Genomic DNA, 16,145 nt, shown 5'->3' on the forward strand with positions numbered 1-16,145 from the left:
AGTAAAAATTGGTAGCTTTTTTTTTTTCTGATGTCAACTCCAAAATTTCCAGATTAGCAGATGCTAAGTCTGATACTTTTGTAGTATAGGTGCAAGACAGGTCAAACTAATTTTGTTTTGTGAGTCTCAAGAGAAGAAACTGGATAGATGCAGAAGTAACCTTTCACCTCATAGAGGTAGTAACTAGAAGGAATTAGTCATTTAGTCTGCTATTAGTGGCTGCATATCCCAGGGCTGTCATCAAATATCATGTAACAATTATTTTATCCTGGTAGATATAAACACAGAAAAATCTCAGTTGATGGTATTTTGAAAGTGAACTTAAATTGCTTAGGTTCGCGTTCCACCCTTATGCTCTTTTGTATTGCAATTTCCCATTCAGAACTGGTTTCTTATTTCAAGGAAAGCAATTTTGAAGAGGACAGCTCTTGTTCTCATAATGTTGTGCAGTAAATAGAATTCATTTACTTGAATGAGAAGCAAAATTTATGAAGTTCACACACTTATTTAATAAAGATAACAGAAGTTCTGACAGATAATAGACAGTCCATATAGTCTTTAAAGATTCAGTGATCCATTTGTTGATTTAAAGCTTGTAGCCAATCACTGCATTGACCAATCAAAAACAGAGGGACAGATGTAAAAATGATTTGGAATGTGTTTTCTTCCTGCTGGAACAAGCTAGAATATATTTAAGTCATTAGCATGAACTGATCAAGCCAGGAACCTCTGTCAATACCCAATCTAGACACTACAGATTATCTAAATTCAGGAGGATCCTTTTTCTGCAATACCAAGGCTGTCAGACAAGATTACTGTTTATACTGGAATCTTTAAAACGTAAAAAGTTACAAGAATCTCTGAAAGGTAATTCTATTTAGCAGAGTAGAATGCTAGTATAAAAGACCAGAACTGTTGAAAATACAGTCAGAGGTCATGTATGTGGCAGGAATAACTATCGGTAGTGTAAGTTCAGGGCAGGTTGTATACTAAAAGCTGAAAACAGTATTATCAGAGCTTGGCTATGTGAGCTTGGTAATGCAAAATCATCTGGTTTGGATGGAGAAGGGGAAGAAAAGCTGAATTCAAGACCACCACTTAGGAATAGTCAGCTCTGAAACAGGCAAATGTGCTGAGATAATTTGATAATTATTAGTCAGCAGTTCATTAGTAACACACTTCAGAGAGGAGAAATTGAAGCTGTGGAAATACAATTTAAAAATTCTGATCTGAAAAACAGAGAATCTCATACATAAGAGGTGGTAAGTTAGCCTTATCCCTAGCAGACAGAATGAAGTCACCAGTATATATAGGACTCAATGGCTTCTTTCCACACGGGTAAAAAAAGTGTTTTCCAAGGTTTCACTGTATCTGGACTAGCTATTCTTTTCCTTTGCCTCCTTCAATTTGACCTTGCTGTGATGCTGCACAAGTGATCATTGCAAAGCAGAGAGCAGTGACTTCAAAACAGTGTCATATCCTACTGAGCTGCAATACTTTGGTCCTGTTGAGTAATATGATATCATTGTTTGCATGATGTGTGCTCTGGCATTAGAAATGGCAAAAGGTGTTGACAGCTCTATTATAGTATTCTCAGAGCTCTTGGACTTTCTTCCCTTTTTTTTTTTTCACCGTTTTGTCTTCAAAAGATTCTAAGATATTCTGGAAAACTTATTGTTGATTTTGAAAAAGATGTGCATTTATGAGTTCAACTGATCTTTTCCTAAATCTGGAAATTGGGGTGAATGTAAAGACCACATTTCCATCCTGCTTGAACCGCTGTGAATTAGGGAAATAACCATCCTCACATCCTTCAGGGAAGTAGATCCAACAGACTTCATCTAACTAGGTAGCCTTTTCTATAGTGTGCAGTCCTGCAGTGCCTTATTTTCCAGCTTTCTAACCTTGTGATCCAAAGCATCTTAATATGCCTATCTTATTCTCAGGAACAGTGAGACAGAGTACCTGGTATGGGCAAGTGTACATCTTCTGAGTTATAGCCTATTCACCAAATCTTCCAACTTCTCTCTCATTCCCCACAGCTACCTCTCTCCTACCCCCAGCTCTCAGATATACCTGGCAGTTTTGCATCTTCAGCGTAGTAGCTAGCCTATGGAGGCGGAAAAGCAGCTGAGACCTGAAATTGCTTTGTTTTACGTTTGCAATTAAAGTAATCTTACAGTTACTTAAAACATAGCATGGTAGTGTCAGGGCCATCTTCACACCCTTGCCTTCCATGCTGCACTCCCAATGAACAGAGGAGTCACTGAAGAGCACTGGACATTACTCTGTCCAGGCAAAATAAAGGGTGAATGAACCTATTGAGTTTTTACTGCTGTCGAGACGTCCAGTGAGGCTGAGAGCAAGTGCAACCAAAAGCTCAGCATCCCATGCAGAGTTCTGATTAGGCCATCTCTATAGAGGCCTAAAGAAATGTGTGACTGTGTCTGGAAAATTGCGAAAGTAACAACAGAGAGGGAAAAATGAGCAGCAGGGCTCTCTCTCCCCTGGATGTCCTCTCTGTGCTGGGAGCTGGCTGTGACTGTGCATTATTGTGTGCAGGTGTCCAGGAGGCTGTAGTGACCTGCCTGAACAAGCAAACCAGGGAGACTGCAGATGAGACTCAGTGTGTAACGAGCCGCCGTCCTCCACAGCTGCTGAAAGCCTGTAGTCTGGACCCCTGCCCTCCAAGGTATGCTTCCTGTATCTTATCACCAGGTGCGTATGTTTGGGGGATGTAGGAGAAGTGTGGTTATTGGTGGAGCTGGAAAACTAATCTGCAAAGTCTCCATGAAACTAAAGCACTCAAGAAGGTCCATCTGACTAGAATGTTTGGCTCTGGTCATTAATGAAAAACTGGAACGTGCGAGTACAATGTGTAGATAAGAGCCTGAGATGCTCTCTAGGTTTCAGTACTGCAGACTGGGGTATCTGGGCTAAGCAGATCAGTTTAACTCCCTCAGGATTCCTTGTGGTGGGCATAAAGTGAGAAAAGTTAATAAGGGTGAGAAAAACTAAATAATGCAGTTCAGTCCCCAGTGGCCATGAAGGCTGTGCAGTGTTGTTAGCCTAGGTGAGGATATCCAGGCTGGAGGCCTTCAGTTCTACTTGGACCTCAGATAGTGGATTTTGAGAATTCCGTGGAAATGGCAAAAAAATTACACAAGTGTGAGGTAACTGTAGTCTGGTATGTTATCCAGAACCGTTTAAACTATGCTGTTTAAAAAAATAGTAATTAAATAAGCTGTGACCCCAAACCAAATGGCCTTTCAGTCTGGAGGCATGCACTGCCTCACACATGCTCTTTCTCAGATTACAGGGGCTTGCAGCCTCTTCAGGTCTTAGAATTATTAAATGGGAAGCGCAAAGCAGCGGTGAAAACAAAGGGCAAATTTCAGACGGCTTGCATATTCAGGTCCTGCTGCCAGATATTTTATGGATTAGCTTAACGCTACTCAGAGTCAAAAAAAATGTAGGGACATTTCTGCAACTTCCACTTTCACAGAAGGCTTTCACAACCTGTTCCTCCCAGATCTCAGATTGCTTCCACAATCCTGACTCTAAAAATAGCAATTCTTTGTCTGCAAAGATCCACATCTGTACCTTCTACAACAGAAAATAGCTGTCATGAGGTTCCCCTGGTTTATTTAAGTAGAACGAGCGCTGTCAGGTATTGAAAATATATTACATACATATTGTCTTTATTCCCAGCTGCACACAGGTGCATTTACTCTCTTGTGGTAGTGTGACAGATTTGAAAGAGACTTATTTATAACTTTGGACTGTTTAAAACAGTCAGTGTTGTCCAGGTGGTATTTTTTTCTTATACTACATATTGGTGGCTGTATGTATTCTTTGTATGAAAGCAGGTTATTCCAAGGTGTATCATTATGTGGATTAGTAGACTTTGCTACGCAGAGACTGCTGATGTCAAAAATCAAATATGGCCAGCATCCAAGTATGATAAGAGACAAAAATAATTGTTTAATTGGGTGGTAAGTATTTTGAATACAGTACAAGCGTAGACAAATAGTTTGACATAATTCACAAAACCATTACAAAAGTTACTTAGCAGGATACGGCAACCCTGAGTTGGTTAAATTGCTGTGTTGCTGGTGCTAAAACATAAGCAAAAAGTGTCTTTGTAGTTGCAAATCTGTAACTGACAGGCAGCAATGTCACTTGAATGAGAGTGCATGGTGACAGACTGACCATCCATCAGTTCTGACATGGAAAATAAATATATACTGTTTAAAAAAGAAGAGAGAAAAGATACATTCACATAGGCTGGTACTTAGGTGATTTCTGTTACAAAAGTCTTCTGAAAATTTTGATGAGTGTTTGCTGAATTAGTCTGAGTGTTACTCTGTACCATTGTGATAATCATGCTACTGGCATAAAGGTAGTTTAAAACTGCCTTAGATACGTGGTTTACTTCTCCAACTACAAGGTGATTGTGATGAGGATCATGACATGGAGCCGTAGTTAAAGCAGGATGAGGAATGAAGGGGGCATAGATTTAGAAGCTTTCATCTACCCCTAGAGTTGCAACTGAGAAAAGGAGAAATAGCTCCATTTCTAGTATATACAAATCCTGTCCTACAGACCCCTAAATCTGGAGGAAATTGCCTGTCTGCAGAGAATTAAGCAGCCCAGGCAGAAAATCAGCATGTGATCTCCAAAATGGTTCCTCTGGTAAGAGCAAGAAGACCTACAACTCAAGATTGCAGACCATAGGCAGTGTGACTAATAGAAAGGGAGGCAAGAAGAAAGGTTGATGTGTCTCCCATGTAGCTCCTGGCAAGCCGTGACAGCCTGCAATCTTCTGAAGTTCTATATATAGTAATAGCACTGCATTAAATGCAATTGCATATTAATACTCATTAAGCTGATAGCATTTAGTATATAAAAATGATTGCCTTATAGCTATTTAAAGTAATCTTAGGGTTTCTAAAGAGACCAAATGAAAAGAAAGCAGGTTTTAGGATTTTCTCTTTGTTTTAATCATAAGAAGGTGCTTCAGGATTCTAATTCAGGAAATCCTGATCTAGGAATCAGGCAGAAATTTAGGCGAAAATCCTGTTCTTATGAATGTTGATGAAGGTACTGCTATTGACTGACAAGTCCAGATCTTGAGATGTAGCTGTGAGCTTGGATCCCTGTTACAGAAGTTCCCAAAATGTGATCTGTGAACCATTGATACTTCACAGAGCTTTTGCTGATGGCTTATAGAGAGAACTGGCGGGTCTCATAGTGTTGGCTCTTCCCTCTATTTTCCAGCTGCTAAACTATATTAACTAAAATACAAGCTAAAAATATAAAAAAAAAACACTTTCCTAAAATGGCCGCAATATGTGACTGTTGGGGTATGCAGTTGTTGCATATAGAGGAGGCAGTGTGCTGAAAAGGCAACTGTTATGGTGAAGAATGCCATAAAAGACATGGCAGAGTTGTCCATACCATGAGAAAAAGCTCAGAAATCTTGCTCAAGGGAACAAAAATTCCTTCCTAGTTTATTTAGAGAAAGTGGCATTTCTGAGCCAGAATAACAGGACATACTGAACCAGAACATTAAATTCTGTGGCTAGAATTTAATACAATTCAAGACTTCATTTAGTTTAAAAGTGAGAACATTTAAAAATTAGATCCTCCAAGCTTAAAATTGCTTTTGTTGGAAATACGTTTGCTTATATGGGGTATTCTTCATATCCTCTCAAAGATTTAGGTCTGTAAGCCTCTCCTGGTCAACAATTCCTTATGTACTTTAATGTACATAAGTAAAAGCATTGAACAAAGAAACTAATCACACTTTCTGAAGGATAAGAAGGTTCATACCTCAAGACAGATAACATATGAGTAATCAGTGAAGAGTAATGATTTCTTTTTCATTGTTTTTCATCATTCTTTTTGGACACTTAGGATGAATTATGCTAAGCAAATCTTCACTGTTGCTGTTGTTTTTTGCTCCACACTGAGAAGACTAGAATACTCAGTGTTTCACTTTGATAACAATCTGTGGTATCCCTGTCTTCTTTAATTCCTAATTGTTCTAGACTTTCCTGGAACAAAATATGCTAAAAACTAGAATATATTGACAATATTTTGGATTTATGGAAACTGAAACGTGACAGTGCAGGTATAGCACCTGAGAGAAATTTATAATTTCCATTGAAATTCTAACTTAGTATCTTAACACATTTCTGTTCTGATTGCATTGAACAGAGACAGAAAAACTAAACTGCAGAATTCTGTGATCAGATATTTACAGCTATATATAGTCAGCAAAGTCTCATACCCTATATTTTTATAGAAGTTTTCCAAAACTGGGATGAGTTTCATACAAAAATTGGAGGACTTCATTTGTATACAAACCCGAAAGTAGCTGAACTTCCTGTGGTTTCAGACTTTACTGGGAGGTTTTTTGTGTTTTGCTTCATGAACAATGGCAGAAAACAATGGGTTTCTTTTCTCCTGGAAAACACTGAAGCAGAATGTCCCATTCCATACTGAACAGAACAATAGTGAAGCACCTTGAAGCTGATTCCTAAGTTAATAACTGAACACAGTAAGCATAAAATTCCACCTTAATTAATTGGCATAGGCTTGTTTGATATTGCTATAAATATATATATAGTCTGATTTGAGGTATTAGGAGATCCAGAGTGATTTCTCCCAGAAGGAGTGGAAATAAGACATTTAAATTCAGTCATTCAAAGAATCACAGAGTGGTTTAGGTTAGAAGAGACCTTAAAGATCATCTAATTCCAACCCAGTTGCCATGGACAGAGTTCCCCCTCAAGCATCAGGCTGCACAGGGCCCCCTCCAACCTGACCTTGAATGCTTGCAGGGATGGGGCATCCACAGCTTCCATGGACAAACAGTTCCTCCATGCCCTCTAAGTCACTTAATTTGTGTCAGTCAAAGTATACCACTTTCAGAATTATATAGTAATACTTAAGCAGAGCACAGTCTTTCTAGGATTTAATGCAGAATAAATATTCAAAGTCTAGAATTTTCTTCTTTCAGCTCTAAAATGAAAGGATAGGTCCATCAATTTTGCTAATTGATATATTTGCATTTTAAATTACTCCAAAAAGAACCAGAAAAACTCTGTTGCAATGATAGTTTTACTGTTTTCAACAATAAATTGACTCAAGTCCAAAGAGTGCTTTTCCTCAGCATCCACAACCCAAAATTCAGAGGTGGTCATCATCTAATCAGATATAATTGCTCTTGTTTATAACATCATCAGCATGAGCAGCTCTTGGTGAGACAAATGACCTACCAAAGGGGGGAATGAGAATGCTGTAATTGTGTTATTAATTATAACTGCTCAATAACTTGGTCAGTGCATGTTGAAAGGATTTAGTAAACATGTATGGAGGAGTGAAGAGAGAAGCTAAGCAATGAAAGCCAGATGGTTGAAAATGGAGGAAATTCCAGGCAATTTCTAAAGCTTTGTTCTTGCATATTTTCAAAACTGAACTTATATTCCTTTGGAACAAAGAACAGCTGAATACTAAAGAACTGATAAATAGAAGAAAAAGCAGATGGTTCTAGGAGGAATAGCACGATATTTTACCACAGCACTCTCCCTCTACTTCTTCAAGTCTTTGTATTTAGCAAGGCAACTCAAAAACATCCGAGTGATCCTAATACCTGACTGAAGGGTCAAAATATCTGAGGCTCAGCTTCAGCTCATTGCACAGTATGTTATTTTTCTTTTCTTTTTTTTTCCCCTTGCATCTGCTTATTTTGTTTTTGTCTAATAAATTACCAGTTATTACTTGAATGTTTCTTTGAAGGATGCAGTATTTCTCATCTGTTTTGTTCTATTTCTCAGATGAAATCAAACTATAAAGGAGAAAAAAATCAACATATTTTTCTGTTCATTTGGAGATGGGAGATATTAGGTTGCTGGTAGGTCAAACGTGGTGCAAGATATGCTCCCATCCAAAATATGAAATTAATTCAATATGTCTGAAAGAGATGAAGTTTTCTCTAATCCATTGGAGGTGACCTCTGTGTGTGGTAGGGTATCACATACATATGTGTTTTGCATCACTTTGCATCAAATATTAGACCATCTCTGTCTAGTTCATGAAAAAGATTAAAAGATTTACAAGTCATTAGGTTAACTGATACTACAGTATAGCCTTACTGGCAGGAGATACCAATCCCTCTTTTCTTGGAGTCTTTTCTCAGAGGTGTAAGTTAGACTTGGCATTAGTGAGGCAGTAGTAGTGTTACTGTCTCTCTTCTTGCCGCTAAGAGATTTTCAATCTTTCACAGACTCCTGACTTTTTTTTTTCCAGTGAGCTGTATTTGAGTCTATTGAGAACTGAAGTGTACTGAGAATGTATTTTATAGCCTCTTGAAAAGCAGTCCAGAGAACCCCCTGGAATCTGCAGTCTGCAACTTGAACCATTGACACAGTAGGTTGGAGGATCAGACATAAGTAATACACTGCTAAACATGACAGATTCACCTTTCTTCGAAGCCTTAAGGTCAAGAAGCAGCTTAAATGGAAGTTAGTTAGAGAATCATAATTGCATTGTTAAAGCTTGCTTTGCTAAAGACAGTGCAGTACAAAGACATCTAAACATTCTGCTGTTCTGAGATCGTGTTCTGTAATGCTGTGCCTGCATCACCTGCACACCTACTCTGTACTATTGTAGTACCGCCCTAGACTTAGAAGTATTAATATGACCTAAAAACATTTGTGTTTTACCTATTATTTATTCTTTAATATATTTTTTTTAACCTTCCCTTTGTACACTCTGTAGTTGTTAAGAGATCATCCAAGATGTTCTTGATGAGCCACCATTCTCTGCACTCTCTGAATGCATTGGCTGTGGTGGAACAATAGCTGCATGTTCCTTGATATCTCTCACTCAGCAGTTGCAGTGAAGTCCCCAAGTGGGCCCTCTTTTCAGCACCTCCTCAGCACATTTAAACATGAAGAATGAAGGAACTTACTAGTTGTTAGGATCAGCGGAATCACTCTGGAGTCTCCATGACAGATTTTTTTTCTCAAATTCAGTTCATTCATTAGATAGGGCTTCATTCATAGGTATTTTCCTCCATTTTAGCTCATAAAATATTCGACTGCAACTTTAAATATTTAGTTACATATCATGTTTATTTCTTACGCTGAAGAGTTTTGAGACCAATTTATCAATATCTGTTTTATTTTCTTCACAAAGTTGAAGAGCAGCAGTAAACAGATTTTTCCTTGACTATGAGAATAAAGTAAAATTCTTTCAAGAACTAAGGGACAGTGACCCATGATGGTACTATCTGACCCTCTACAGTTTGTGAGCCAGATATTTTTAGCTATTAATTCTTGTACCAAGCTAAATTGAAGCATAGTATAACTGATCACACTATTTACAACTATGCTCGGATGCACATACATATGCACCCACATTCTCACCCTCATACACTACGCTGTATGTTCAAGTAAAACTGGGTAATATTAACTCTCAGCAAGTTTGCAGGTGTCCCTAAGCTGGGTAATGCAGTTGATAGAACAGAAGGAAGGAATGCCACTGAGAGGGACCTTGACAAACTCTAAAGCTAGGCCCATGTGAACTTAATGAGGTTCAACAAGGCCAAGTGCAAGGTGTTTCCCTTGGGTCAGGGTAATTTCAGATACATGTACAGACTGAGAGAACTCCTTGAGAGTAGGCCTGCTGAGAAAGATTTAGGGTCCTGGTAGATGGTGAGCCAGCAGTGTGCGCTTGCAGCCCAGACTGCCAACAGTACCCTGAGCTGTCAAAAGAGGGAAGGTCAACAAAGCAAGGAATATGACTGTCCCTCTCTGCTCTGCCCCTGTGAGGCCTCATCTGGAGTACTGTGTCAAAGTCCAGGGCCCTCAGCAGAGGAAAGACGTAACTTTTGGAGACAGTCCAGAGGAGGACTAGGAAGATGATGAGATGGCTGGAGCTCCTCTCCTATGAAGACAGGCTGGAGGATCTGGGCTTGTGGGTTTGTTCAATCTGGAGAAGTCTGTGGGGACACATCATTATGGCCTTCCAGTATTTAGAAGGGATTATACATTTAAAAATTATAAACAGGAGGGAAATAAACTTTTTACATGGGTAGATAGTGATAGGACAAGAGGAAAGGTTTTAAACTAAAGGAGGGAAAATTTTAATGGAGGGAAAATTTAAATTAGACATTAGGGAAATTTTTCACTGACAGGGTAGTGGGATGCTTGCACAGGCTGCCTGGAGAGGTTGTGGATGCTCATCCCTGAAGGCGTTCAAGGCAAGGTTGGATGGGGCTCTGGGCAGTCTGCTCTAATTCTGGACCAACTGGCTAGCAGTCCTGCCTACTGCAGGGGGGTTGGAACTTGCTGATACTGGAGGTCCCTTACAAGTCAAGCCATTCTGTGATTCAGTGAATGATAGATCACACTTCTTACTCAGTGTCCTACGTAGCTTCAATTTTCCTCAACACTAAGCTCCTGGTGATAGGTTTGCCAAGTTGGTACGTTGTTGAGTTAAAACATAATTTGATGATAGCCTTCCACAGGCTTTTTATATTCTGCTTTGTGACAGGATGAGCTCTAAGCCATTGTAGGGACCGAGTTCCACAAAGGGTTATTTCCCCTCTTTTTTATTCCTGGCATTATTAGTTTTCCGATTGTAGTCACCTTAATGCAGTTCACTTCTTCTCACCTTTCTCTTTAGCGCAAATTATAATTTAGTTATTTGCTGCCATTTGATATTTTTCAATATTTTGATTAAATGTGCTCTCATTTCTGCATTCCAGATATTTATTTCTAATTTTTAGTTTGTTCTGTAAATGTATTCTCAGTATTACTGAGAGTATTAATTCACTGTCTCAACTGTAGGATTTCACTCACAAGAGTAAGCTTTCCCAAGGGTGAAGAAAGAGCAGGTCTTTAACTCTTGAACCAAATACAAAGATGAGTCAAATGTTCTGAGAGATAATAGCGAGGATTAATTTCTTCACTGTAGCATTATCCTGCAAAATTAGCCAGAGGGTCTTATAGATAGATTATTTTTACTATGCAACATCACTTCCTTTAGAAAAGGGAGAAATGAGGAGAAATGAATTTACAGTATCATACTGTATCAGTTTCTGAGGAATGCACAACACTTTTTAATCAATAAATGTTTAATGATGAAAAGATCAGTTGTATGAAATAAGGATTAAATGGCCCTATCTCTTGAAAATGAATTATACAATTCTGTGTGATAGTTATACATCAGCAAATATTCAGACTTGAAATAAACAAAGGAGATATTTTCATTTAAAGTTCAATTTGGAGTGAATTAAATACTTTTAGAAGGAGTAAGACTGATTAAACAAAAAAAAAAAATGCTGTTTCTCCCAGCTAGGTCTGTATACGCAATAGCAGAGCAAGCTGTCCTCTCCGTGTTCTTGAAAATCTTCAGTTAAGTAATCCTAATTCCTGTTAACTTCCTGACCTCTCTGCTATCACTGAAGGTCTCTGTGATGGAATAGAGTCTGTGATGTACATTTATCTATTAGAAACACACCCTTAGCAATTAGGATGCATTAGAATGCACCTTCAGAGGGTTTGCTGCTAATATGAAACTGGGAGGAGTGGCTGAAGCACCAGAAGACTGTTGTCATTCAACAATTAGTCTGCTTGGGCAGAGAGAAAACTAATGAGTTTTGACAAGGGCAAATGAAGAATCCTACACCTGGGAAGTAGTAACTGGCTGTACAGGTTAGGGGCTGACCTCATAGGAACGAGGTCTGCAAAGAAGAATCTGGGTGTTCTGGTGGACCACAGGTTGGCCATGAGCCAGCAGTGTGTCCCTGCAGCCAAGGAAGCCAATGGGATCCTGGGGCACATTAAAAAGAGTGTGGCCAGCAGGATGAGGGAGATAATCCTTCCCATCTACTCTGCCATGGTGAGGCCACATCTGGAGTACTGGGTCCTGTTCTGTTCTCCCCAGTGCAAGGAAGACAGCAGTCTCCTAGAGAGAGTTCAGAGGAGGGCTGGAAAGATGAGAAACTCTAATGAGCATCTCCCCTATGAGGAAAGGCTGAGAGACCTGGGACAGTTTGACCTGCAGAAGATAAGACTGAGAGGGGATCTTATCAACACTTAGAAAGATCTGAAGAGTGGATGTCAAGACAGTGGGGTCAGGATCTTTTTGGTGGTGCCCAGTGGCAGGATAAGGGGCAACTGGCATAAACTGAAACATAGGAAGTTCCATTTCAACTTTTACTGTGAGATTGACAGAGCACTGGCATGGGCTGGCCAAAGAGGTTGCGTAATCTCCTTCTCTGGAGATATTCAGAACCTCCCTAGATGCTTTCCTGCGCAATGTACTGCAGGGAACCTGCTTGAGCAGGGGTTGGACTAGATGATGTCCAAGAGGTCCCTTCCAACCGCCACAATTCTGTGATTCTTTGTCTCGGCTTCAGACTTGCAAAGTCTTAACAATACTTTGTGTTCTCTTTGGTTTAATCCCTGTTATCTGCTAAGGCCCTAGCTCTGTAGCAGGGATGATCTCTTTGTCTTTATCTACTGCCTAGAACAATGGGACAGGAGCCTCTAGTGACAATGTACTGTTTCCTTAGTTTTGAAACTTCACTCTTTGCTACAGAAACTTTAAAAATATATAGCCTAGAGCCAAAGCAATGTTTAGTATGTGGTTCAGGCCCTATATTCACAGTATACATGGTAAAAAGCAAAGCATTCTAAGTCGTTAGGTGTTGTCAGTGAAGAACATTTTCTCAAGATATGTAATTTTCATCCTGACAGAATCCCTTTAAGATATACCAAGCTAATTGAATGCTGCACAGGAAAAGTAAATATCCTCCCATTCAAAGACCTCATAAAACAGTTCTAAAAAAAATGGAATTATTTTCATTTTTACATGGTTATATGATATGAAAGTGATACTAAAGTGCACTTCTTTGTTGTTTGTTTGTTTCTGAAATAATTATTCACCTGTGTGGAAAGAGGTTTGTACTTATTGAACTTGCAGCACCTGCCTGAATACAGATGCTCCTCAGTATACAAGGACATGGTGGCAGCTGTGTATACATGCAACAAAGTCAATCACACACCACGTCAATAATGGCCTCTTCTCGTCACTTCTCAACTTGTGTATCCTACATTGGATAGCAAGAATTCTAATTGGAGCACATAATTTCTCCCTTTCTTCTCTGTTTTTATCTGGAGCTCTGTCTGTGGTACAGCTTCCATACAGAAGTATAAAAAGTTTTCTTGAGACTCCTTTAGTAGATTTTTTTGGGTTGAGTAAGTATATTCAGGGTCAACTCTTAAATATTATCTAGAAAATGAACTTAAACTTTGGGCAGCAGAGAGAGTTAGTGTTAATCCTGGACGGGAAGAATTGTTTCCTGTGAGGTTATAGGATTGCGATGAGGACTTCAAGGTCAGTTCCTGGCTTTATAGTCATTCTAGTTTCAAAGAAAGGGGTCTAAAAGGTAAGAATTTAATGATAGCTCATTTTTATTTCAGCTATGAAATCATTTGCTGTAAAATCAGACTCCTCCTTTGAAGTGAAGTGTGAGTTTGAAAACCTCCACCTGGACATTAAAACATGGATCTACGTCTCTAGGAAGTAATTTACTCACTTCCATGACTCAGTCTGTAATTAGAGGGAACATTACAAATGTATGCAAATTATGCACATATCTCAGAGGAAACGTGAGATTTAACTAATATTTGAAAAAGGAAGTACTTCAATTCAATTAATAAATAACTGAAGGAAATAAAGGAAATTAAAATTAAAAGGCAAAGTATTTTTTAATTAGCAGCAGCAACAGAAAAATAGAGTCATAGAATTATAGAATTGCTCAAGTTGGAATAGACCTTAAAGATCATCAAGTCCAACCACGACCTAACCATAGTACCTTAACTCTAACAACCCACTGCTAAATCATGTCCCTGAGCACCTCATCCAAATGGTTTTTAAACACATACAGGGATGGTGACTCAACCATTTCCCTGGGGAGCCTGTTCCAGTGCTTAACAACACCGTCTGTAAATAACTGGCACTTAATTGTTGTTCAGGGCTAGTGTGACAAAATCTTGTAGTTTTATTTTCAGTATTTCTAATACAGTAAGGGATCAGAACTGTTCTGTGCAGCAGGCAGAGAAAGATTCAAAGGATTGCTGTGTTCAGAGAAGAGAAAGGTGCTTGTCTTCAAGAGAAGAATACTTTTCACTTGCAAGTGAAAGTAATCCATTAGAGGAGAAGCCCATGCAGCCAACACATGTAAGCAGATCAAAGGCCCAGTGAAAGTGCTCTGGGATATGACAGAAGTGGCCTGCATTCACTCTGTAGACTTATCCGTATCAATGAATATTGCAGCTCATTATAGCTGAAGTTGGCTGGAAGCCAGTATTTGTATAACAGAGCCAAATGGAAGAAAACAGAGAAGGAACTCAGAGGTCAGTGAAGAGTAGAGTGTAAATGGAGTATGCAACAATACTGCAAATGGCAATTTTGGTTGCATTAGTAATTTTCTGATATACTTCAAGTAACATATATATTCTTAACAGTAAACAACTCTTGCTATCTCTTGAGCTGAAGGAGAGACTGTCTGCCATTAGATCAGGTCAAAAAAGATTAGTGGTTTTATGCCAGTACTCTGAGTAGTGGGAGGCTGTTCTCTGGGAGGTTGAACAGTAGGAAGCTGTCCAGTGGGACTTTGGAGGGACTACACCAGACACAGAATGTGTGAACCACAGAGGAACATGAAAGATAAGTGAATTCATTTGGCAGAGCACTATTTTGAGAGATTAGCAGACATACTGACTACAGAAAAGTATCTCACAAGAGAATTTCACTTTGTGTGGTAATTGAAACACTGAGATAAATGACAGCAATGGCCATCTTTGATATAGCTACATAGACCAGATCAGGCTTGATAGACAAATGAGTTGGGTTTTGGCTCATATTTAGATTTGGATTCATGCTCAAAGCAGTGATTTCTTACAGGAAGGTTGCTCAGTGTTTTATGTAAAATACATCAGAACTATCCTCTGTAACCCCTTTCAAAAATGAAGACAGGAAACAGTTGTAGAGCAGAATATATAATAAAAAGGGGGAAGTCTGGTTAAGAAGTAACACAGGAAGATTTGAGGAATCGGACAGAAATTGCACACATAAATTGCACTCATAATGGCAGACTATGAATAAGTAATATAGGAAGGAATGCACATTTTCAGAACCACAGTGGAGTGCGTTGTAATATCCCTTGCCCTTCACCAAACTAATGCATAATAATATGCATTTTCATGAATAAATTCTACTCTCAGACTGCAAAGCACTCTCACACGCTTCTGTTGTGAAGAAGCAGGGGGAGAGGTTAATACTCTGCTGCCCAGGCCAGAGTTGCTTTGTGCCCAATGTTCTGTGGCTCTGTTTTCCATGGTCCTGCATTTTGGTCACAACAAACCCAGGCAACCCTACAGTCTTGGGGAGGAGTGGTTGGAAAGCTGCCTGATGGAAAGGGACCTTGGTGTACTGATGGCCAGTGAGCTGAATATGAGCCAGCAGTGTGCCCAGCTGGCCAAGAAGGCCAATGGCATCCTGGCTTGTATCAGGAATGGTGTGGTGAGCAGGACTAGAGAAGTCATTCTGCCCCTCTAGTCGGCATTGGCAAGGCCTCACTTCGAGTACTGTGTTCAGCTGTGGGCACCTCAGTACAGAAGGACATTGAGGTGCTGGAGCAGGTCCAGAGAAGGGCAACAAAGTTTGTGAAGGGCTTGGAGAATATGCCCTACAAGGTGAGACTGAAGGAACTGGGGCTGTTTAGCCTGTAGAAAAGAAAGTTTGGAACCTGCTGATCCTTGAGGTCCCTTCCAACCCAAGCCATTCTATGATTCTATGACTTTTGACTGGGCTGTAAAATGGCAAGAATGAAGATTTTTCCTGAAGTCTATACCTTAACAGCAACCACAGTCTCTTCACAGTGGTTCCAATTCCACTTGCATGACCTTTCCTTGGCACGGTCTTGGAACTACCTTATTCACCTTTTGAGATACAGGATTATATTCTATTTGAATTTTAATTCTGGCATTGTGAACTGCATGCTGGATATCATGTTATTATTCTTTTTTGTATGCCATACCCATTGGAAGAGTTAGTTCAGT

The 16,145-nt window shown here is 39.4% G+C and overlaps 1 protein-coding gene across 3 annotated transcripts in view; it reads left to right on the forward strand.

Annotated features, from left to right (window-relative positions):
- Positions 1-16,145, forward strand: part of ADAMTSL1 (ADAMTS like 1) — a 396,646-nt gene that overhangs the window by 321,421 nt on the left and 59,080 nt on the right. For all 3 annotated transcript variants that reach the window (XM_085213494.1, XM_085213493.1, XM_085213495.1), the window contains one exon: positions 2,563-2,692. In XM_085213494.1, coding sequence (XP_085069620.1) covers positions 2,563-2,692 — 130 coding nt within the window. The remainder of the gene's footprint in view (positions 1-2,562; positions 2,693-16,145) is intronic.

Source organism: Meleagris gallopavo, chromosome Z (assembly GCF_905368555.1).
Source record: "Meleagris gallopavo chromosome Z, MGAL_WU_HG_1.1, whole genome shotgun sequence".
NCBI classification, from domain to species: domain Eukaryota; kingdom Metazoa; phylum Chordata; class Aves; order Galliformes; family Phasianidae; genus Meleagris; species Meleagris gallopavo.